General features: G+C 36.9%; 1 protein-coding gene across 1 annotated transcript; it reads right to left on the bottom strand.

Annotated features, from left to right (window-relative positions):
• Positions 1-25866, bottom strand: LOC5571879 (lipoyl synthase, mitochondrial). Its single transcript, XM_001659939.2, has 4 exons — positions 25699-25866; positions 25238-25579; positions 647-1136; positions 1-574 (listed from the first exon to the last, which is right to left on the bottom strand). Exons 1-4 carry the CDS (start codon positions 25762-25764, stop codon positions 291-293), a joined length of 1182 nt encoding a protein of 393 aa, XP_001659989.1. The 5' UTR covers positions 25765-25866; the 3' UTR covers positions 1-290.
• Positions 25867-26043: the final 177 nt, after the last annotated feature.

Raw genomic sequence — 26043 nt, 5'->3', positions numbered from 1 at the left:
TTCACGAATCCAATGGGTAGCTCCTATGTTACTAAGACACAATAGCAGACATTTATTAAAATATTTGTATTTACATAATATATTTTCTATTTTCCTAGATTCATTTTTCAAGCTTCAACAAAAACAACTAATTCACCTTTAAGGCTTTTTTTATAGGTAAATACCTATACGCAGCAGTAAATATTTCTTTCTTTCTGATCGATCCTCTTCCACGAAGGACTTATTTCAAAAGCTTTGACTATTCTGCTTTTTTAGACGTGCCATGTTCCATCTCGATGACGTCACTTCACCTATGTCTGTTCCGTTTTTGTGTCCTGCCCACCCGCTGCCTCCTTGCGTCTCTCGGCCTCTTCGGCCCGGTTCTTGAGAATGCTGGTGATGAAAAATTCGCCCGCCTTGTACGAACTGCGCACCAACGGACCGCTAGCCGTGTACAGGAATCCCAGCTCGTTGCCACGTGTTTCCCAGTGTTTGAACTTTTCCGGCGTAACGTACTCGATTACCTTCAGGTGGCGCTTGGTGGGCTGCATGTACTGGCCCAGGGTGAGACAGTCGACACCAACCGAACGAAGATCTGCGTGGGAATGGAATTGGAAAATTAAAGGTAGTCTAAATCAATTAATTATTTTCGTGGAGCTTGCCATACCTTTCATGGTCTGTTCGATTTGTTCGTCCGTCTCGCCCAACCCCAACATAATCGAAGTCTTCGTAATCATGCTGGGGTTGATTTCTTTGATGCTTCGCAGTACATCCAAACTTTGACGATAGCGTGCTCGTCGATCCCTCACAAATGGCGTCAGGGCTTCAACCGTTTCGATATTGTGGGCATACACGTCCAAGCCGGATTGCGCAACTACCTTAACGCATTCCAAATCTCCACGGAAATCCGGCGCCAAGCATTCCACAAAGATGCGGGGATTTTGTCGTTTTATTTCCCTGATCGTCGCCGCAATGTGATTCGATCCTCCATCGGGCAAGTCATCGCGATCCACCGATGTGAGCACGATATAGTCCAGACCCCAGGAAGCGATAGCCGAGGCGGTATTTGTTGGTTCCGCAGGATCGAGGGGAGGCGGCACTCGTGCCGTTTTCACGCTGCAGAAGCGACAACCTCGCGTACAAGTGTCACCCATAAGCTGGGAATGAAGAAGAAAGATATGTATTATTATAGATAGGACTGATAGGATCTTGGCTTTGTTTGAGAAGAGTTTTGGAGGTTTTTTAAAAACTACCTAAAGCAATAGAACGGTACTGCTGAGTGCTACAAAATCAGTACTTTCAGTACTATTTTTTCTACTATTGATCCCTTTACGATCCTTGTTTGGACCCGTGCCTTCGATTTTTCGTTGATCGAAAGCTAGCTGTGGTAATTCTTCTTGGACAGCGTCTTGGAAAAAAATCTTAGAAGGTCACTTCTTCTTTCGTTTATTCACTAAACATGGTTGCAACCACGAACAAAAGAAAGGGTGAATCTCTGAATTCATAACTTCCTCAAAAATAAGCGAGATTTCAAACTGTCACTAAACGTGGCAAAATGGAAGAAAGAACGCGCGCTTTCTTCTAAGGGTGAAATGGATAATGCTGATAATTGCATCAAAATGAGCAATCCGTTCGATACTTTAGACAAATTTTCCGGACACCAAATCGAAGCAGCCTCTAGCCCAGTCTCTTTGATTCAAGTAAGGAAGAAAAGAGTGTCGCCTATCGTGATCAGTTGTTCCGAATTTGGGGGATTTAGGCAGAAGATCTTGAATTCCATTAGGGTAATCCAGGTATCCTTCCGAATTGCAAAGAAAGCAGACTGTCGCGTTTTGCCGGAAACTCTTAAAGATCTGGAACTTTTTCTCAAACATATTGCAGAGAAGAATCACAAATTGTTTACTTATGGCGACAAAACTGAACGTTTAGATAATTTGAACTCCTCCCCTATTCGTACTATGAGTACTAGTGTGGGACAAAATTTAGATTCTCGCTCCAGTCCACTTTTTGGATTGCATTTAGGTCCCATAACAACTGTGTCAAATTTCAGCTCGATCGGAGAAACTATATTTTAGCGCCAGCCGTTCAAAGTTTGTATGGGATTTGCTATAGGAGAACTTACTTTTACAAAGAAAAATCGCCAGAGGTCGCCCATTTTCCTCTATAAAAAATCTGAATAAAGATCTCGATAGGTATTTTTACGATGAAGAATATTGCCGAAGACCGCGAAACAATCCGACACTTGTGAAAAAAGTTATTCAATGAAAGCCTATTGGCAAGGCGACGTTAATTAACACGTAAAAGAATAACAATAATAACAAAGTCGGGCAAAATTTCCGAATAGTCTATGCTTAGTAACTTTTTTCACAAGCATCGGATTGCTTTGCGGTCTTCGGCAATGTTGTTCATCGTAGAATACCTATCGAGATCTGAGTTCAGAATTTTTATAGAGGACAATGGGCGATCTCTGGCGATTTGTAAAAGTAAGTTTTCCCACAGTAAATCCCATACAAATTTTGAACGGCTGGCGCTAAAATATAGTTTCTCCGATCGAGCTGAAATTTTGCACAGTTGTTATGGGACCTAAATGCAATTTAAAAAGTGGACTGGAGCGAGAATCTAAAGTTTTCATATAACCGTGTCCCAGGCTAATGAGTTCTACTTGTTTCAAAACAAATGAAAAAAAAACCCTACCGCCACAGGTAACTCCTACTCCACCTCTTCGTCTACCGAAAATTCTAATGGGAAATCATCAGACAATGTACCCACTTCAAGTGATATGTCTGCATCTGATTTTAATTTTCTAACTGAACAATTGAATCAAATGATTGATGCAATGTTCGAAGCCACCACTATGACTGAAGCAGTCCAAGTAGGTGTAAATGGTTGGTTGGTTTGACTTTATTAACGAGATTTTTAGCCCTGGGCTAGTTCATCTCGGGACCAACGGCTTTACTTCCCTTCCGAAGGAAGTCGTCACTATAACTTTTTACGTCATAAGTGACTATGTCGGGGATGGGATTCGATCCCAGGTCCTCGGCGTGAGAGGCGAGTATTCTAACCACTACACCAGGTCCGTCCCCAGTAGGTGTCAAATTTACAAATCAAATTGTTATTGGATTATGTTTTTCTAATGGATCCAAATAATAATTTAAATATTTTAAATTGTAATGCTCGTTCCTTGAATGGTAAAGAGGACGAGCTGTTTAATTTTCTAACAGCTAATAACATACATATAGCAGTTATTACTGAAACGTATTTGAAACCTAGATCCAAACTCAAAAGAGATCCTAACTTTTTCGTTTTCCGTAATGATCGACTTGATGGGCATGTGGGGGAGTTGCAATCATCATTCATAGGCGTATAAAACATCAACTGTTTTCGTCATTTGAAACTAAAGTTGTTCAGTTGAAACACAGCTTGGTAAATATACTTTCATAGTTGCCTATTTGCCTTTATAATGCCCTGGACAGCAAGTTGATTTGCTCCAAACTGACTTGCGAAAATTGACTCGCAATTGGTAATTGGTGACTTTAATGCAAAACATCGGTCATGGAATAATTCACAAAGTAATTCCAACGGCAGAATTTTATTTGATGAATGCTTTTCGGGATATTTCTCAATTCAATACCCTGATAGCCCTACGTGTCTTTCCTCTTTCTACGATTGATTTGGTCTTAACCGACTCTAGTCATCTTTTTTTTTTCCTTAACTTTATTTGGTTAGCCACTCGTCCACTTTGGGCACCACTGGGCTGAATAACTTTATGACTTGTACATTGTATGAGTCTAAGATCTATTTATATTCTGTGTACTCTTGTCCGTCGTCTCATCTCGAGATGCGGAGAGTGTACCTATTGCGTGCAGCAGCTGATGAAGTCGCGGTTGCCTACCTATCGGGCGGCGTTGTATGTCTATTTCTCCGAGCCATGATCCATTGTTCGATGCCTGGTTTCTTGTACCGTGTATATCCAATCGTGTGCAGGAATACCTGCGAAGAGGGTCAATTTGCCTCAGTCGCTCTCCGACCACAGTTGAGGATAGGATGTGGGGCTCCATCATCGCTCAATATTATGGATCATTGAGCAACTGGGCGGTTTTTTGTTGGGGGGGATGGGAATCGAACCCATGACCATTCGCTTATCAAAGCGAACGTGTAGCCAACTACGCCACGGACCCCCCTCTAGTCATCTTTGTAACCAACTGATTACTCATGCTGATTTTGATTCTGATCATGTCCCTGTTACATTTCAAATATCCCAAGAAGCGATTCTAAATCCTATCAGCTCCACTTTCAATTATTTACGAGCCGACTGGAATATATATAAAACGTATGTTGACTCTAATCTTGATGTTAACATTTCTTTAGAAACTAAACTTGATATTGACAATGCTCTTGAAACTTTAACAAATTCCATTGTTGAAGCCAGAAGCATTGCAATTCCAAAATGTGAAGTAAAATTTGAATCCGTGATTATAGACGATGATCTTAAACTCTTGATCCGTCTTAAAAACGTGAGGAGAAGGCAATTTCAACGCACTCACGATCCTGCTATGAAAATTATACGGCAGGATTTGCAGAAAGAAATCAAAAAGCGTTTTGCTCAATTAAGAAACAAAAATTTTGAAAGTAAAATTTCTCAATTGGACCCTGGCTCTTTTGGAAATTATCTAAAATTTTGAAAAAACCTCAGAAGCCAATACCGTCAAACGGGGTGACTTGCAACGGCGGGGTGACTTGCAACGGCGGGGTGACTTGCAACGCATTGTAATTCAAAACTAAATTTCACTATAAAACCCAAATTTCAAAAGAAAATTTGTTTTAACTCGGTGCTTCATTAAGTATGACTCACAATTCAAGTAACGGCCACGATTAAAGCTGTTATTATAAATATGTTCATGCATTAAACATAATTCTTTTAAATGTCTTGAAAACTGATACTTGATGGAGGTTCAAAATCGTGAAATGAAAACATGAGATAGATTTAATGTACAAAAGTAATAATCTGAATGGTGCTTCTATAACTAATAAGTGATAATATGACACATTTTTTTACGAAATTGTAGCAGTACCTTTTTAATAAAAAATCATTTTTATACAGGGTGTTTGGTTCCGGACTTTAAGAATTTTGAGGGTAGATAGATCTCCACGAGTTATGAAAAAGTGCCTAAGGAACATAGGGTCGCAAGTCACTGCTAAGTGAATTAATCACAATTTAAAGTTTTTCAATTTTCTCATCTTTGATGCTCCATATCTAAATAACTATTAGTTGTACATTCAATCTCCTTGCACGAATCGAAAGCTTATGACCTCATCTTTCTTAGCTTCTTTGACATGAATTTTGTAGAAAATGGTTAACATGCATAAATAATGAAAAATTTGCAAAAAGTGACGAAAAAATCAGCATTTTTTCAGGTATTTTCATGGAATTTAATATGATAATGAAACTTCTTTTAAAAAAGTTCTTCTACAAAATATGCATTATCTTATTAGCTGCCAAAGTTTCTTTGGGAGCAACATTGTATGTTTTGTAGATTCGTCACAATATCACTTTTAATGTTGTGCACCAAACAGTAATAAATCAATCAAATAATTGCCGGTTTACCCTATTCGTTCGTATGTTCGTTGATTGCTGCCTTCGCGTGGGAATGAAGCGGACGGTGACGACGGATGTTGGTCATGCCGAAGCGAAAGGAAATTGATTTCGCTTTGCAATTTGCGCCATGTTATCTTCGCTGCGGCGTTTGGTTTGTAAACAGTTGCGCATACAGATTCAATGCGTGCGCCGCATGACTGTCGTAGTAGCGAATGTGTGTTTATAACGACCGACCCCTTTAAATTCTTCGCACTAGTAGCTGAGCTACGGTGCAGAGCGGATGGGGGGTGTGCGTGCGCGTGCAGCGAGAACTCAATTTGTGAATTACATGTGGGATATAGGGATTAATAATCTTGACCCATATTGTAAGCGATACATAAAGATGGGCGAGGGAGTCATACAGGGGGAGAGGTCGATTTTTTAGGAATCATATAGGGGGAAGGGAGGTGTGGCCAATGAACACGGTACAAACAAATTCTATTTAATGTTTTTGTACAAATCACGTGATTCATGGACAACCTCTTTTCACGCACCACGCGCTTGTAATGTTGTACTTGTAATGTAACCTCGTAAACCTCGCTCGTATTACACAGCACAAGCGAGGTCTTAGGTCAATTTCTCAATGCGGTGGAAATTGGAGAAAATGTATAATCCTAAACGACCTTCAATTGGCGGGATTCGAACCCACGATCAACAGCATGGTTCGCGGAATTACCGCTACGGCTGGCATATGATATGATATGTACGAATATTATAACAGTAGAACATAGCTTTGCATAATGTGCCTTGCTAGAAAAGTCTATGAAACGATTTTTTTTCCTCTTGATTATTTGAGAGATTTTTTTTCTGGTGTTACGTTTCAACAGGAACCTGATCCTCAGCTAAATGCTGATACTTCCACTGTTATTAATCGAGTGGTTTTCTTTCCAATTGATCATTATGTGCATTTCTAGGTCGAAAAGGTTCCTCTCAAAATCACAAGCAGCATTTCCAGAACTTTCAATAGAGATTGCTAAAGCAATTTTCTGCTCTTTTTCACGAAGAAAATTACAAGCAATTAACTCAAAACAACAACATAGTAATTCCTTTGAGGATTGCTTCTGGAATGATTTCAAGAATTATTCAAGGAACTGCAACGAAGGTTTTTTCAAAAAAATAATCAGGGAGTTTCTTGATCTCCCATTTTTTATTTCTGGAATGCTAGAGATAGTCGGGTCTAAAAAAATGAGTTCAGGTTCGGTTCAAGTATAAGAGATTTAGGTAGGGGTTCGGCTTGGAAAATGTTAGGTTTCGGTCGGGTTTGAGTCGTCTTTGGTGATCATTATGAACAGAGCAACAATCGCCAACGAACATTTCTGCTAAATAAGAATTGAAAAGAACTCTCTCAAGCGTACTCCAACGTATGCCAGAAAAGTTTAATTTACTAGTAATTTCAAACAGGGCTTTTAGAAGGATTTTCTCAAAAATTTAGGGTTTGAGTTTGGAAACAAATTATTATTTCGGGTTTGGGTCGTGCCCGGGTTTTAAAAAAATGAAATATGTCTGGTGGGTTTGGGTTTACAAAATGTGAATTCCGACCAAACCTACTTTCTGGAGTTTCTCCAAAAGTTACATTTGAAATACCTCCAGAAAATTTGTCTGGAAATCTTCAACAAAAATATTTTTATTTCTTTAGAATTTCTTTAGAACACACTTTTGTATTTTCCAAGGACTTGTTTAGGTATTTCCACATTAAGTGGTTCTGAAATTATTGCAAAAGTTCTATTAAGAACTTTTCAAGTTGTTCCTTTAAGAACTCATGAAGAAGTTCATGATTTCTCCAGGCATAATTTTTGGAAATTCTAGATGAGTTCTATCTGGAATTTCTTCCTCCAGAAGTGTACCTTCAGGAAGTTTTGAAGAACCTCCTGATCATAGTAATCCTGGAACTCTGCATGAAAACCTTCAGATATTCCAAGTGATACCTCTGGGGTTTTATGCAATATTCCTCTTGAAATTCCTTCACGGTAATTTGACTACGAATTGATACAGAAATGCTTATAGAGATGCTCTCAGGAAACAATCTAGTGATTACTTCCAGGATTGCTTAAAATATTGCTTTAGAGACACCTCCCGGTGTTCCAGAAAGGATTCCTTAAATTGTTTCTCCAGGATTTTCTAAAAAACACCCTTCTTTGATTTTTCATCTGTTCTCTCAAGAACATTAAACTTTAATTGCTTAGTTTTTTTTCTACGGTTCATACACAATAATAGAGGGTACTTCAAACATTTGCAAAATGACTTGAATAACTATTTAAAAATTTTCAGTGGTTTTCAGGTTTTTCCTCCAAAGTTTTGCAAGTACCCTTCTGGATTAAATTTCTAATGCCTCATTGATTCAAAATATTGGTCAATTCAATGCTGAGAAAATATGACTTGTTTTTTCCAGTTTAGTTTTTGACATGTGTCACAAACTCAAGTATACATTTGGTAAACAATATTCAAACAATTCCTACAAAGTAAGTTTTATTCATTCGACACGTCAACTAACCAAAAACTTATGTATGTTTTTTCAGGTGGTGACCCTAAACTTTTGAACGCGAGTTTATATTAACTTAAACAAACTTAAACTTAAACCACAAACGTAATCATAACGAACCAAACTACGTGTCTTTAAACTATAAAATTTATCATGAAATTGACTATCTATTTTCGAACAAAACCATTGCACCATTTACTTATCATATAATTCTTACCAATGAACTTACTACATCACAAGTTATATTTCGATGCTGATATTTTGTTTTTTTGTACTGAAAAAGTTGTTAATAAAATAGATATCGTTTTTGACGAAATTTATCATATAAAATAAAGGAATTTTCAAGGTATCTTTTCTATTAATTCAGAAGTCTTATAAAGTTTTCATGGATGTAACAGTCACAATTTTTAATATGAAGACTCTAGTTGGATCAAGAATAAACTCCACGAGGACTTTTGCTTAATGCTATAAACTTTGTTGTTCTGAAGCCTAGCGTTTGAAATTTAGCTAACATATGAATAATATGAATAAATTACTCACAAAGAAGAGAAATAATCAACAAATTAACTGGTATAAAATACATAGGGGCCCAGATAGCCTTAGCGGTAAACGCGCAGCTATTTAGCATGACCAAGCTGAGGGTCGTGGGTTTGAATCCCACCGGTCGAGGATCTTTTCGGATTGGAAATTTTCTCGACTTCCCAGGGCTTAGAGTATCTTCGTACTTGCCAGACGATATACACATGCAAAAATGGTCATTGGCATAGTAAGCTCTCAGTTAATAACTGTGGAAGTGCTCATAAGAACACTAAGCTGAGAAGCAGGCTCTGTCCCAGTGGGGACGTAACGCCAGAAAGGAGAAGAAGAAAATACATAAAGGGTCGATGAAGCCGCATGACTAAGAACAAATATTGGAATTAAATAGAAAAATAAAGCCAGTGGCATTGTTTTTACGTCTGAAAGCTTTTTATCACGGTTTTGTGAAAAAAACACAAAGAATACGAAAACAATTTTTTTGTATTTATTGTCGCTTGTGCTACTATAGTCTATAATACAAAGCAAAATACAAATCAAAATCGTGTTTTTTACATAACTTTCACATTTTGCTTTAAAAAATGGATCAAAAGCTTTTGATTGATATAAAAAAGTTCTAATTTAATCAATTATTTTGTTTTATGAAAAATAGTTTTTCTTAGTAGTGCTACTATAGAAACAATAGGTTTCCTATAGATGCAAGGGAGCCTAAATTATAAGCAAAACTATATTTCGATCATTTTTTTTTAACAAAATCGAGTTGTGTATGAATGGTACTTAGGTGAATGGTTCCTGAGCTTCATGTTAAAAATATTTTGCAACGATTTGTACCAAAACGGCTGTTAAAACTACTAGTGCGACAATAGGGGACTGTCTACTAAGGGTACACCGACCCTACACGAATTACGAATAATTTGAAAAATAAAATTCCACCAAATTTGCTTTATGTTCACGTTTTTCAGAATTTCCCGGGATCCCAGGATTTCCCGGGAAATGGTAATTTTATTTCCCGTTTCCCGGGAAATCAAATCCCGGGAAATTTGAAAACTGTAGTTATTTCAAGCCTAATCAAAAATGTTTTATTTTAATAATTAAATAGGACATTTCCATTAGTTGTTCAAGAATCAAGAACAATAAGTCAGTAGAGAGATAAAGGGGAAGTGGTGGCAAAATGAACAGGGGCACGCTATGTCTGAACCAGACGATTATAAAAATCAAATGTACATCGGATTTTTTCTCGCTAGAGATCAGTATTTGGTCTATATTTTCAAAATCGGAAGGTTTTAAAATATTCTATCGGTGAAATTTTTCCCATACATTTTTTATGGGCGGAAATGCGTCATAAACGTGATTTTCAAGGGATTTAGTATGAGAAATGGCTAAAAAGTGGAAAAAATCAAAATTTCACCGATGGAATATTTTAAAATTTTCCGATTATGAAAAAATAACCCAAATTCTAAGCTCTAGCGAGAAAAAATCCGATGTACATTCGATTTTTATAATCGTCTGGTTCAGACATAGCGTGGGGGTGACAAGATGAACATCGTGCCTTTTACCGAGAAAAAACAAATTTGATTGAATTTTTATCACGCACGGACGATTTAGAGCAGTGGTCCTCAGCATAACTGGTTAAGCGGGCCATCACTTTACTCCTTTTTTTTTTAAATCCGATCGAAACGACTCAACTAGAGTTTCTGTCGTCCAAAAATTTCGCTCTGCACGACTCTGTCAGTCGAGTTTTTCGATAGTTGTCACACAATTTGACTGGGTTTCTATCAGGTTCGACAGGTGACTTCTGAAATAAGCATGCCTATTGTGTTCGACAGTTACTAACCGTTTCAATATTCTTTTTTTGATAACACCGATGTCCCTGGATTGTCAAGAGTTCATCCTTCGTGCAAAGATATAAAGTCAATGACAATACAATGACATGTAATGACAAAAATTATACGATTTCCGGAAGTGAAACATTATGGTCACAATCAATCCAGTTACGATTCAAGAGATAAAGCATGTGGATTATTTTTTCAAATATTAAACAATCTTTGACAAACTTTTAATATTTTCCCCAATTTGATGATTGCAACACTAGTATAATATTAACAATTAACCTTTGTGATCCTTAGCCACAGCGAAACTAAAACTTCAGCGTAATTTTGGAACTAAAGTAGAAATATTAGGAAAAAACACTTTCTTCTTTGAAAATAAAAGCTACTAGAACGTCGCAACTTTGTAGTCTTGAAGAAACTGAGAGCCGCATACGGCCCGCGGGCCGCAGTTTGGTGATCACTGCCTTAAATAATACTGCTAGAATCCCTTCCAGAAATACCTCAGATAATATCTTCAGAAATATCTCCAAGAATACCATCAGAAAATTATCGAGGAATACCATCAAAGATTCCTTCATAAATACCTTAGGGAATATTAGCACGTATACCACAAAAATGCCTCTAACGATTCCTCTAGGAGTATCTCCAAGGTTTCATACAGGAATACTTCCAGGAATTAAACCAAACACAACTCTAGGAATTCTTCTAGGAACATGAGATTTCTCCAAAATTTTACTACAAAGATTCTTCAAGGAAAACCTTCAAGGATTCCTCCAGGAATACCTGCTAAATTTCCCAAAAATAACTTTTAAATTTCCTACAGCAATCTCTCTTAGAATTCCTCCTGGATGACTTTCAAGACTTGTTTAAGGCATTTATTCAGAGATTTGTAGGGACATTCTCCAGGAATTTCTCTTTTAGTGATTCCTGCAGAAGTTTTTCCATAGATTACTCTAGCAATAAGAACCTGGTAGTATTCCATAGGAATATCTCTAGGCATTTCACTAAGGATACCTCCAAGATATTCTACAGGAATACATTAAGGTGAAGATAAATCGAAGCCAAAGCTCAAATTTTCAAGAGCACGGATCTGGAGAACCAAACATCTGTTTGAGCTGAAAACCTAATCGATTGGTCACCACCAGCTAGTGACCAATCGATTAAGTTTTCAGCTTAAACGGATATTTGGTTCTCCAGATCCGTGCTCTCGAAATTTTGAGCTTTGGCTTCGATTTATCTTCACCTTAAGGGTTTTTCCAGAAACATTTCAAAGGATACTTTGAATAAAACCTCCAGAGATTTTTTAAGAATACCTCCATGAACTCCATCAGAAATACTTGCAAAAATTTCTAAAGCAATACGGTGAATCCTCCATGAGTCGATGTTCCAGTACTCGATATCGAATCATGGAACCATACTAAAAACAAAATTTCATGGTTACCGTTTAGCTTCGAATTGCCGGACGCTTCGAAAGCCGCACACTATGATTATTTTTTACATTTTTCATACAGTAAATTTGAATTTTACTATAATACTTATGCACAAAATTATTCTTCAACTTTAGTTGTATGTTATAGATGTTAATGTATCACTGAAGGCTTCAAAATATTACTAACAAAAATAAAAGAACAAAATGCGTACCGATACTCTACACATTTTATTGCGTGTTAGGCTGCATCTCACGGTTGCCATGAAGTGGAAGAATCGATTTTGCCCAAACTTCCTTTACATTTCTAGTAGCTTCAGAGTTTGTCACGACTCGATACTTTTGTGAATACGTATTGTAACCTGTTCAAAATCCTGAAATGTAGAGATGGTGAGTTGAATTTTATACAAAATATGCAAATATTTCGTCAAAAAGAGGTGTCCGGAATTCGAAGCAAAATTGTCCGGATTTCGAATCAACTTAATAAGAGTGTCCGGATTTCGAAGCAAGACACATCTCTTGGTTTTGCATATTTGAACTTTTTTTGCATAAATAATCGTTATTTTTATTACACCATCCTAAATAATAAACATTTACCGTCGTGAAACATCACAGTACCTTACGAAAACAGATATCATTAATTATACAAATGATGTTAAAGTTAGTCCGGTGCTTAAGTGTCCGGATTTCGAATCATAACGGTACTATGATGGTCCCCTCAATCAGCTTCCTAAGCATTTCTGTTCCATGACTCGATATTTCCATGAATGGATGGTTTCATCCTCATATCGACTCATGGAGGCTCGAAAAATGTCTCCTAGAATGCCTCCAAGTATCCCTGTTCTACCTCCAAGGTTCCCTTTTAGGTGTCGTGGGTTGAGAACCACTGATCACCGAAACCCACAATCATAAACAAACTCAAAGGCCATCCGCCTGAAACCGACCAATGCACTCGAAAAGTGCAAGATATTGAAATTACAACCATATGCGACAACCGCACCTCAAGTGCCAGAATTATTTCCATTCCTTTTTCCCTCCTCCGCGTGAGCCCTACACGGACGGGCAAACGAAATCGAAAGGTTTCAAATTGCATCGCCCTGGCCGGACCACCGAGATACGAATTGCTGAAATAGCAAGATGCACATTTTTGGGCACGGACCACCTAGGCATACAAAATGCCACATTTGCAAAGATGAATGATTTTTAAGTATGGACTCCAGTTGTCTCACTCTCACCAATAGAAAATAGATTAAGCAGTTAAACATTGTAAGCTTTTGTAACAATATATAAACCCAGAAACGACGAAATAATAAAGAGATTCTTACGAACCAGAAACTGAGAAAGGAGTCTCGACTTTTATTGAGTCCTTACTGGTGATAGCTCTCGAGCTCACCATAGTTTGGATACTCTACAAAGAAAAGACCTTCTCCAATATTTCTAAATACCGTAGGATGCCACATAGGGTTCCACCTAAAAATTCTTGAAGGATTTTACCAGGAATTCCACCACAAAATTCATGAAGATGTATTGTGTACCTCCAGTTATTTAAATGAAAGCTAATACCAACCATCAGGGTTCATTTCAAATTTGAACTTCTGGTCACCTGTTTCTGGTTGGCTAATTGTTTTGATTCTGCATATTGTTTCATGATTTTTCATTCACTTTATTCCATTTAATGAGTTGAATAACGTCTTAATCATTTTAAATTTGAAAAATGTGCAGATTAGCGGGGTGCAAGTTTAAAAATGTTCTGATTAAAAGCAAAAGGAGTCCTGGTACTTCAGGAAATTCCTTGAAGAATTCTTGGATGATTATTTTGAAAATTTCATGAACAAAAATTAGAATAAATTCCTAGTAAAATACCTTAAAAAGCCTGTGATACATTCCTGGGAAACCCACTATAGGAATTTCGTACTCCAAAGTAGTAACTATATTAATCCCGCAAAATTGTGGTGGTAATCAATTTCATGATAAAGTTTATAGTTTAAGGACACATAGTTTGGTTCGTTATGATAACGTTTGTGGTTTAAGTTTAAGTTTGTTTAAGTTAATATAAACTCGCGTTCAAAAGTTTAGGGTCACCACCTGAAAAAACATACATAAGTTTTTGGTCAGTTGACGTGTCGAATGAATAAAACTTACTTTGTAGGAATTGTTTGAATATTGTTTACCAAATGTATACTTGAGTTTGTGACACATGTCAAAAACTAAACTGAAAAAATAAACATGAATCAATGAGGCAATAAAAATTTAATCCAGAAGGGTACTTGCAAAACTTTGGAGGAAAAACCTGAAAACCACTGAAAATTTTTAAATAGTTATTCAAGTCATTTTGCAAATGTTTGAAGTACACCTGGAAAAACCTGAAAACCACTGAAAATTTTTAAATAGTTATTCAAGTCATTTTGCAAATGTTTGAAGTACCCTCTATTATTGTGTATGAACCGTAGAAAAAAAAAACTGAGCAATTAAAGTTTAATGTTCTTGAGAGAACAGATGAAAAATCAAAGAAGGGTGATTCTTAGAAAATCCTGGAGAAACATTTTTAAGGAATCCTTTCTGGAACATCGGGAGGTGTCTCTAAAGCAATATTTTAAGCAATCCTGGAAGTAATCACTAGATTGTTTCCTGAGAGCATCTCTATACGCATTTCTGTATCAATTCGTAGTCAAATTACCGTGAAGGAATTTCAAGAGGAATATTGCATAAAACCCCAGAGGTATCACTTGGAATATCCGAAGGTTTTCATGCAGAGTTCCAGGATTACTATGATCAGGAGGTTCTTCAAAACTTCCTGAAGGTACACTTCTGGAGGAAGAAATTCCAGATAGAACTCATCTAGAATTTCCAAAAATTATGCCTGGAGAAATCATGAACTTCTTCATGAATTCTAAAAGGAACAACTTGAAAAGTTCTCAATAGAACTTTTGCAATAATTTCAGAACCACTTAATGTGGAAATACCTAAACAAGTCCTTGGAAAATACAAAAGTGTGTTCTAAAGAAATATTTTTTTTTTTTTTGTTGAAGATTTCCAGACAAATTTTCTGGATGTATTTCAAATGTAACTTTTGAAGAAACTCCAGAAAGTAGGTTTGGTCGGAATTCACATTTTATAAACCCAAACCCACCAGACATATTTCATTTTTTAAATCCCGGGCCCGACCCAAACCCGAAATAATAATTTGTTTCCAAACTCAAACCCTAAATTTTCTGGAAGCATTTTTGGAGAAAATCCTTCTAAAAGCCCTGTTCGAAATTACTAGTAAATTAAACTTTTCTGACATACGTTCGAGTACGCTTGAGAGAGTTCTTTTCAATTCTTATTTAGCAGAAATGTTCGTTGGCAATTGTTGCTCTGTTCATAATGATCACCAAAGACGACTCAAACCCGACCGAAACCTAACATTTTCCAAGCCGAACCCCTACCTAAATCTCTTATACTCGAACCGAACCTGAACTCATTTTTTTTTAAACGCAAACCCGTCGGGTTGGAAACCCGAGACCCGACTATCTCTAGCATTCCAGAAATAAAAATTGGGAGATCAAGAAACTCCCTGATTATTTTTTTGAAAAAACCTTCGTTGCAGTTCCTTGAATAATTCTTGAAATCATTCCTGAAGAAATCCTCAAACGAATTACTATGTTGTTATTTTGAGTTAATTCCTTGTAATTTTCTTCGTGAAAAAAGCAGAAAATTGCTTTAGCAATCTCTATTGAAAGTTCCGGAAATATGAGATTTATCAAGAGGAAAAAAAATCGTTTCATAGACTTTTCTAGCAAGGCACATTATGCAAAACTATGTTCTACTGTTATAATATTCGTACATATCATATCATATGCCAGCCGTAGCGGTAATTCCGCGAACCCTGCTGTTGATCGTGGGTTCGAATCCCGCCGTTTAGGGTTATACATTTTCTCTAATTTCCACCGCATTGAGAAATTGACCTAAGACCTCGCTTGTGCTGTGTAATACGAGCGAGGTTTACGAGGTTACATTACAAGTACAACATTACAAGCGCGTGGTGCGTGAAAAGAGGTTGTCCATGAATCACGTGATTTGTACAAAAACATTAAATATAATTTGTTTGTACCGTGTTCATTGGCCACACCTCCCTTCCCCCTATATGATTCCTTAAAAACCAACCTCTCCCCCTGTATGACTCCCTCGCCCATCTTTATGTATCGCTTACAATATGGGTCAAGATTATTAATCCCTATATCCCACATGTAATTCAAGTATAAAGGACTTATAATAGCATAATAATGCATGAAAAGTGCAACATCATACACGAGAAATGCACAAATTGAGTTCTCGCTGCACGCGCACGCACACCCCCCATCCGCTCTGCACCGTAGCTCAGCTACTAGTGCGAAGAATTTAAAGGGGTCGGTCGTTATAAACACACATTCGCTACTACGACAGTCATGCGGCGCACGCATTGAATCTGTATGCGCAACTGTTTACAAACCAAACGCCGCAGCGAAGATAACATGGCGCAAATTGCAAAGCGAAATCAATTTCCTTTCGCTTCGGCACGACCAACATCCGTCGTCACCGTCCGCTTCATTCCCACGCGAAGGCAGCAATCAACGAACATACGAACGAATAGGGTAAACCGGCAATTATTTGATTGATTTATTACTGTTTGGTGCACAACATTAAAAGTGATATTGTGACGAATCTACAAAACATACAATGTTGCTCCCAAAGAAACTTTGGCAGCTAATAAGATAATGCATATTTTGTAGAAGAACTTTTTTAAAGGAAGTTTCATTATCATATTAAATTCCATGAAAATACCTGAAAAAATGCTGATTTTTTCGTCACTTTTTGCAAATTTTTCATTATTTATGCATGTTAACCATTTTCTACAAAATTCATGTCAAAGAAGCTTAGAAAGATGAGGTCATAAGCTTTCGATTCGTGCAAGGAGATTGAATGTACGACTAATAGTTATTTAGATATGGAGCATCAAAGATGAGAAAATTGAAAAACTTTAAATTGTGATTAATTCACTTAGCAGTGACTTGCGACCCTATGTTCCTTAGGCACTTTTTCATAACTCGTGGAGATCTATCTACCCTCAAAATTCTTAAAATCCGGAACCAAACACGCTGTATAAATGTACCTATGCGGAGTGACTTGCATGCAACACTTCATTTCTAAGCAATTTAAAGTTGTATAAAAGTTAAAAACTTTTTGTTAAGTCTTCTTTATAATTCCCTGGCCAAGAACACAGGGTTTGACGGTGCCAAAGTAGAAGGTGCACCATAATAATACCCGTCTGTGAAACATATCACCTTACCAATACTTTGGCACACCTCTAACGGTTCATGATTTTCATGAAACGGCTGCATTCAGGCGGAGGATCTGTTAATATGTTTCGGCATATTATCAGGTCCTCTTCGAACGGAGGGACCGCCAGGGCTCATTAGTTACTTATAAACCTGTGCTGGTTGTTGATGGTTCAGTTCGTTTACACGAGCTGTACAATCCTTTGTACTAATCAGTAATGGTGGTTAAGTTTCGAAGCCAACGTGTGTTCAATCGTTTCATAATGCAACATAAGAATGTGTGTTTGGTAAAACTCTGCGTTACACTCGTCGTTATGAAATTAGTGATTGTGAAGGTGCTAATATTGATGTTTAAAAAAATGCATTGTGATGAAAATTTGAAAATGGCATTGGAAGTGATTGTGGTAGTTTTGTTAAATATACAAATAATAATTATATGGACCCTACTAGTTTAACAATGGTCATAATACATTTTGCAATCATTTCTCTGAAGATAAACACTATGGCCTAGTTCTTCACACATGTATGATTTTATAATGACAGTGAGTGCAAAAGAATGGATCGAAGTGATATTTTTTTCTGTAACTTTCTTGATCGTAGTGCTAAATCGTTGTTTTGTAATTTTTGTTGCTGTAGACAAATAATAAAAAAATAAATTGAATATCTTTTAATTACTTAGTAATGATAACAGATGGTAAATGATAATAACAATGAATTTATATGAAAATGGTGTAATGTAATTTTGATGAAAATTTGTAGTTGTGATAGTGAAATATGATATACCTAATGGATAATATATCTGAAGTGTTATACGAAAGTTGATGAGTGATATTCAGTGGTATACGTGATAGTGTCGATAGTGAGTGATGGAATGAAATGGGGAATGAGGACCTTTTAATAAAACTATTTCGTTCTTCACTTTAACCACTCTAGTAGCATTTCGGGCCTTATCATAGGTTGATAGTAGTCTGAACTACTAGACTGCAAAACTACGGTAAGGGCTGATTGCTGCTAGGGTACACAGTGACCATTTGAGCAACATTGCTTAGGAACGTCTGTGTGATGAACGCGATAGAGGCTTATAAAAGCAAATGCTGGGAAGGAGCTTAGGGCAGATTAAAAGTGCCAGTACTACCCCTATCGCTACCAACAAAAAAAAAAAAAAAAAAAGTTAAAAACTTTTTGTTAAGTCTTCTTTATAATTAAAAGAGTAATAACTACAAATTCTCGTCAAAAATATCATTCAGTTAAGATATTGGACCTTGATTGTTTAACCCACCGTCGGTCGCCCTAGTGTACTGAGTACACGCACTTTGCGAAAAGCCGAAAAACACGTTGAAAATCTCTTCAAATTGATCCGGGTGTTGGTCCTATTCCAAGACCTACTCTTCTTTGTGCTTGTAGAGAAGAAATTTTTCGAAAAAATCAACGAAAAGTATTCGAAAACAACGTGTTTTTAACCTAAGTTTTTACGCGTATACTCAGTACACCAGTGCGACCGCTCGTGTAACTTTTTTTTGCCGGGTCCGTCACACGAGCGGTCGCATCGTGTACTGAGTACACGCGGAGCAATGTTGATTGTCAATTGAAAACTAGGCAAGATAGAGTATTGATGTCTTCAGCAAATTTCTTCAGTTCAACGGTACTAATTGGTCAGTGGACAAATAAAACTTTGAAAACATCCTCAACTTCCAGTGGCCATCGGATTGTTCCCCGGGGGAACCGATGAAGTGGACATTTCGCAATGCAACATCTCGAACACAAATATCTTAGGGTCTAGATATTTTAGCAAGATGGTGTCTTCGGCAAAGTTGTTCAGTAGGTTAAGGACTAACATGTGATATGCCGCTTATTTTGGAATTCTGCCACCAGTTGGCGCTAGTAAGCATGTAATTTTTCAAACACAGATATCTCTGGATCCTGACTACCTAGAAAGATGCGGTCTTCGACAAAGTTGTTTAGTAGGTCGTGCACTAACATATTATAGGCCATCTAACTTGACATTTTGCTATCAGATGGCGCTAGTGAGTATACAATATTTCAATCACAAATATCACAAGATTTTTTAGAAAGATGGTGTTTTGGGCAAAGTTGTTCAGTAGTTCAAGGACTAATATGTGATGATTTATTCAATTCGGAATTCTTTCAGCAGATTGCACTAGTGAGCATGACATTTTTCGAACATAGATACCACAGGATCCCGATTACCTAGAAAGTTGACGTCATCAACAGAAGTGTTGAAATACAGATGGTGCTAGTGAGCATGCTGTATTTCAATTGCGGCAATCTCAGGATAGCGATATTATAGCATGATGGAAGATGATTAGAAATTCTTCCCAACACGGTTTATGCATTTTTTCGAAAGCATATATTTCAGGATCCTGATTAGGAAAATAAAATTAAATTAGAAAGATGCTGTCTTTGATGAAGTTGTTCTGTATATCACGGGCCAACGTGTGAGGGGTAAAATATTCTTTAAATTCTTCCACATTCAATTTAAAATGCAGTGGGCTGCATACTAGATTTCAAATACTTACATCAGGCTACCGTCGATGGAGGTGACAATGGGTCTAGGGGGTGAGATTGGGTCAAAACGGAAAAATATGTTTTGTGAAATATTTCAGCTAATAATGCTGATATTACTAAAATAATTAGTTAATATGTTAGGGAACATATTATTACACATGATTCATAACAATATACATTTTTAGAAATAGTAGTTTTTGTGTACTACATCAATAAACTTGCATGTTGAAACTAGATAAAATTTACAACATTAAATTTCTCCTGTACAAAGTATCACGCATGCACTCTAGCCTCTATCGTTGTATTAGTAGAATGTTGAAAGTCTTTTCATTACACATCACAGGTATTTTCCGGAATCTGTTTGATTTTCCCACAAAAAAATTATTTTGTTCGGTACGATGTCTAAAACATTGAAAATGGGGGTGAGATTGGGTCAAGCAAGAACGATAGTAAATGAAATTCCAAGTCCACTTTTTTGACATTTTACGGTGCCGGGTGTTCTCTTTTTTCATTAAGATGTGTTTATTCTTTCTAAATACAGCATCTTTGAAACATCAAACAAGTCTACTTGAGTATTCCGTGCATTGAATAACAATACAACGCATTTTGACAACTTCTCAAACCAGCAACTGTGTTTCGTGCGCAGCAACATCGTAAATTTTTATCAAAAGGGTGTTTTTTTCTAAATTTGATTATTTATCAGTGGTTTCATATTATAGAAACATCTCACGGAAGTACAAATGAGTTGAATCGCTGAAATACTGGGATTATGACGTCAACTTCTGCCTGAAATTTATTGATCGTGGAATGTCGCACCGAAATTTAACTATTTGCGAAGGTTTAAAATAATCACTGTTTCAGTACACCTTTGGGGAAACTGAATGGGCTTTATAGCAATGAGGATGGGACTTTAAAGACAATTTGAGGGAAAAACCAAGAAAATTTATGTAAACTTGACGATAAATGTTGGGTTTACTTATTTTTTCTCATAGCTCTTCAATTTTCAGTATAATCTTTCTTTTAAGTGGGTTTATCATACTTGTGAAACATCTTAGATATCTTTTTGTCTTGTTTGCATCGTTTTTTGTCAATATTTTTCAGTTGTGAATGGTTTTGAAATCATATTCTCAAAAACAAGTTATTTCAATTACAGTGACCCAATGTCACCCCCTCTATGGGGTGAGATTGGGTCATTTTTCATTCACTTGTGGTGCCGCTGTGAATAAATATTTGTCGTTAATTTTTTGAACAGTTGTTAATGTACCATCAAAGTACATACACACCAAATTTGAAGTTTATTGGAGTTAAATTGCGATAGTTATTCAAAAAATAAATCGTACATATCCCTTTTTGACCCAATGTCACCCCCAACGACGGTACACTAGAAGTCCTGATTCAAATTTTTCTAATACAGAATCTCGAGTTCCCGATTATTTTAAAACTTGATGTCTTCGTCAAAGTTATTCATTTCGCCAAGAACGCAAGAGCTGAGGATTCGGGAATTTTCAAAATCGAATCTCGGAACATATTCTACCGAGATGTCGGCATACCGAATTTTTCACAACATAAGTTTACTTAATTTTACATGTTAAGGTGAAGATACATCGAAGCCAAACTTTGAATTTTCAAGCGCACAAATATGGAGAACTGAACATCCATTTAAGCTGAAAATTTAATCGATTAGTCACCACCAGCGTGTGACTAATCGATTAAGTTTTCAGCTTAAACGGGTGGTCAGATCTTCAGATTTGTGCTCTTGAAATTTTGAGGCTTGGCTTCGATTCATCTTCACGTTAAAGAACGCGAAAACGATGGCACTGAGGTCGACATTTCTCGAATCAGACACTAACGTATTCAAAATTCGACACGAATTTACGTCATTTGGCTCGTTTCTTTTATGTGCATCCAAAAGACGTAAAATCTCATGATTTTTTGGAAGGGAGTAGTATTTCCTTATGGAATGTTTATGTCGAAACAGCGCAAGGTAGGATAATTTCCAATCAAACGGATTATTACATGAACATGATAAACAACTTTGTTGAAGACGTCATGTTCATATTTATGCAATCACGATCCTAGATATTTGGGTTGGAAATATAGCATACTCAGTAGCTCCATCTAGTGGAAGAATTCCAAACCAAGTGTGGCCCATCACAAGTTTATACTTGATGTACTGAACCATTTAGCCGAAAACTTCATCTTTCGATGTAATCGGGATCCTCAGATATTAGCAATCATAAGTATGCATGCTCACTAGCGCCACCTGTTGTATGAGTTTTGAAACTTGAGGTCATTCGTATTTAGGTTTTCATCTAATGAACAACTTTGCCGAAGATGTTATATTTCTTAGTAATGAGGATTTCTAAGAATCATTTTTTTAGGAATCAGGATCCAAAGATATCTACGTTTGAAAAATTGGAAAATTACCAGCACCGTTTTGTGTAAAAATTCCTAATCAAACGGCACATCATATGTTTAGTCCTTGATCTACTAAACTGATTTGCCGAAGTCACTATCTTGCTATAATATCGCTGTCCTGAGATTGCCGCGATCAATATACAGCATGATCACTAGCGCCATGTTGTGGTAGAATTTCTAGTTGGGTGTCAGTCATATCAGCTGATGGACTAAAACTATCAATATCAGTTGCGAACTATCAAAATCACTTGGATCTGACAACCAACAGCTGTGATGCGACATCGCACTCTAGATCACAATCACTGCAGAATGAGTGATCACTTGGTAATTACCCACACTATTGATGTTTTTCAGTGACCAACACACAGTTTCAATCCGTCTGAAGCACTATCAAGAATATCGTTCTGATAAATTGCCATGTGATTTGCCCTATTTAAGGCTAAACTTGATCCATCAGTGATATCCATAGTCTATCGCCATCAATGCATTGGTGATTGAGTAGACAGCATGATGTTGATGTGATAAGGAATGATCCGAATTGTATCGCAGTCGGCCTATACAAATCAGCAAAATTCAAGCGTTAATAGTGACAGCAAGCAACTCTGCCCGTGATTATCACATATTAGTCCATGAACTACTGAACAACTTTGCCAAAAACATCATCTTTCTAAAAATCGGGATCCCGAAGATATTCGTGATTGAAATATTGTATACTCACTAGCGCCATCTGATGGCAGAATTTCAAGTTAGATGGCCTATAATATGTTAGTCCTTGACCTACTGAACAACTTTACCGAAGACACCATCTTGATAAAATATCTAGATCCTGAGATATTTGTATTCGAGATGCTGCATTGCGAAATGTCCACTTCATCAGTTCCCCCGGGGAACAATCCGATGGCCACTGGAAGTTGAGGATGTTTTCAAAGTTTCATTTGTCCACTGACTAATTGGTACCGTTGAACTGAAGAAATTTGCCGAAGACATCAATACTCTATCTTGCCTACCTTTAGATTGACAATCAAAATAACTCCGCGTGTACTCAGTACACGATGCGACCGCTGGTGTAACTTTTTTTTGAGCGACTGACGGAAGGTTAACGCCTCTTTTTCCCATACAAAAAAAGCTTAATTATTTTCTTACAAAAAGGTATTCAAAATGGTCTTGTACTGGTTCGAATGCTTTAAATACATGAATAACAATACTTAACAAGTGTGACTAATAAAATATATCAACATTTTGTTGGCAAAAACTAAATTAACATTGAGTGTTGCAAAGTCACCCCGCACAAGGACATTTAAAAATTTCACCTATTCGATGACAAAATAATTAGATTCAATCTTCTGTCATCCCATTCTGTGGGCGGGCTGGCCATTCAAAGTTCCACGAGGATTTTAAATTTTTAGATTACGTTTAGATCATGGTTTTGGTTGATTGAAGTTGAAAAGTGTTGCAAGTCACCCCGTTTGACGGTACCGGCATTGAAAGAGGAAAACAAATTATTACTAACTAATTGCAAAAAAGCTCAAAAACTTGCCATGCAGTTTGAAAGCGCGCACATTTTTTTTTAGGACTTACTAGTCCAATTGAAAATCAAGTTACTCAGGACTTCGAAAATATTCTCAATCAAGAGAACGTTTTCGAAAATTCCTGGGAGACTGATTTGGAAGAAGTGAGAACTATTATTAAAAAATTAAAAAAATATGAAAGCTGTTGTTGGTTTCTACATCCTCATCAAGAAACTTCCAGAAAGTAGCTTATCATTTTTAGTTGATATATTCAACAAATGTTTCCTGACAAATGGAAAAATGCTAAGGTTGTTCCAATTTTAAAACCATACAAAAATCCTGCAGAAGCTTCTAGCCATTGTCCAATCAGTTTGCTTTCCTCCATCAGTAAACTTTTTGAAAAGGTCATTTTGAACAGAATGATGGTCCACATCAAAGTAAATTCAATTTTTGCCAATGAACAGTTCGGATTCCGCCATGGACATTCGACCACACATCAACTTTTACGTGTAACAAATTTGATCCGTTCCAACAAATCTGAAGGGTATTCTACTGGTCTTGCTCTTCTAGACATAGAAAAAGCATTCGACAGTGTTTGGCATGAAGGCTTGATTGTAGAACCAAAAAATTAATTTTCCGACATACATTGCTGGAATAATTCAAAGTTATCTATCAAATCGTACACTTTAGGTTAATTATCAGAACTCCAGGTCTGAAAGACTTCTTGTAAGAGCTGGTGTTCCTCAAGGCAGCATTTTGGGACCAATATTATACAATATTTTCACATCTGACTACTGACTTACCTGAAATACCTCAGAGATGTCAGAAATCCTTGTTTGCTGATGACACAGGCCTCCCTGCGTGTCGATTGCAAACAATTTTAGATATGTTTTCTTCATACTTGCAAAAATGGAAAATTTCTCCTAATGCTTCCAAAACTCAACTAATAATATTTCCACATAAACCAAAAGCTCTTTATTTGAAACCTTCAAATAGACATGTTGCCACGATGACAGGGGTTCCAATAAATTGGTCAGATGAAGTTAAGTATCTAGGGCTCATGCTAGAAAAAAATATATATAAAATCACATTGAGGGCATTGAAGCCAAATGTAACAAATATGTAAAATGTCTTTATCCACTTATTAATAGAAAACCAAAACTTTGTCTTAAGGCCGCACGGGACGTCATTATAATCACCCTATCCACTTGAAGAAGCAAATCTCAAGTACCACTCCAAATATCGATGTGAAAAATTTATCATATAATTCTATACCTATATGTCGTGTACAACTCATTGAATTTGCAGCTTCATCAGTTCGTCAAAACTCGAGATTTACTTCTGCAAAGTATTGATGAGAATGATAATCATTCTATACTAGATAGCACTAGTAGAACCTTGACCTTGTTTGTAGATTCAGAAGAATCAGTGATTCTCAACTTTTGATAACTGATAACGAAATTGATGCCAAAGACAAATAAACGTCTTTTGCTACTCCAATTCAAAATAATTCATTGAGCACCACTGAACTGATAACTCAAAGTGAAAATAAGAGTATAATATTGACCTTTCCCTTATCAACTACTGACCCCCCTGCCTGACTCACCATAATGGTCGCCGTCTGCGTTCCGTGCTCTCCTCCGCCCCAGCATTCGCCAATATTGGGGCACTTGGCCTCCTCGCACACGGTGGCCAACTTGAGCTCCCTGAGCTGATCCTTGATGCGGCTAAAATTCTTCCCCATCGGAATCTTCGTTTTTAGCCAGGGTGGCAACCGCAGCCGATCGTTTTCGCCCTTCTCCCGCCGCAATTTTCCTTCGTAGTCGGTCCAGTCATCCCGGTTGTACGAGGGATTCTGAACGAAATCCTGGAAACTGGGTCCACTTTCGAGTCGCTCGCGGATCTTCTCCAACGGATTGGCCGCGGTGTGTTTGCACTGGATGGAGTTCTGGTGAAGGTATTTCATAATCAATCTTTTGCGATTTTTCGATCGGCATTATTACGTTGTGTTAGAAGCCAATTTGTGAAAAGCACGATATAGTCACATTGAATTCACATCAAACTTACCTTTAGGCAACCAAATTTCCCATTTTGAACGGTATTTCTGAGCAAATTTGACGAAATTTGCGACATTTTTGCGTATCACTGCGAAACAAACAATCAAAATAAAAATTCTGCTCTGCCTTTTGTTTTGACAGCATTCGTGAAAGATTCATATTTTAGTACAATGACGTCATTGTTTTAGTACTAAATTTGATAACAGCGTCGCACAGTGCGTTAAAATTAGATGCTGGACAAAAATCAAAATTGGAAGACCAACCTACACTGATAGAAATAAATATATATTGTCGCGCTGGTGGCGGCATACGATGTTTATGAACACAGCGCACTATTCAAATATTAGTGGCGACG

This window comes from Aedes aegypti, chromosome 3 (assembly GCF_002204515.2).
Source record: "Aedes aegypti strain LVP_AGWG chromosome 3, AaegL5.0 Primary Assembly, whole genome shotgun sequence".
Classification (NCBI taxonomy): domain Eukaryota; kingdom Metazoa; phylum Arthropoda; class Insecta; order Diptera; family Culicidae; genus Aedes; species Aedes aegypti.
Note: the sequence above shows the minus strand (reverse complement) of the source record. Positions and strands in the feature narration are given on the sequence as shown.

Coding starts and splice junctions, on each gene's coding strand:
- LOC5571879 (XM_001659939.2), bottom strand. CDS start 25,764: ATGTCGCAAATTTCGTCAAATTTGCTCAGAAATACCGTTCAAAATGGG. Junction 25,580..25,698: donor GGAAATTTGGTTGCCTAAAG/GTAAGTTTGATG, acceptor TACCTTCACCAG/AACTCCATCCAGTGCAAACA. Junction 575..646: donor AATCGAACAGACCATGAAAG/GTATGGCAAGCT, acceptor ATTCCCACGCAG/ATCTTCGTTCGGTTGGTGTC.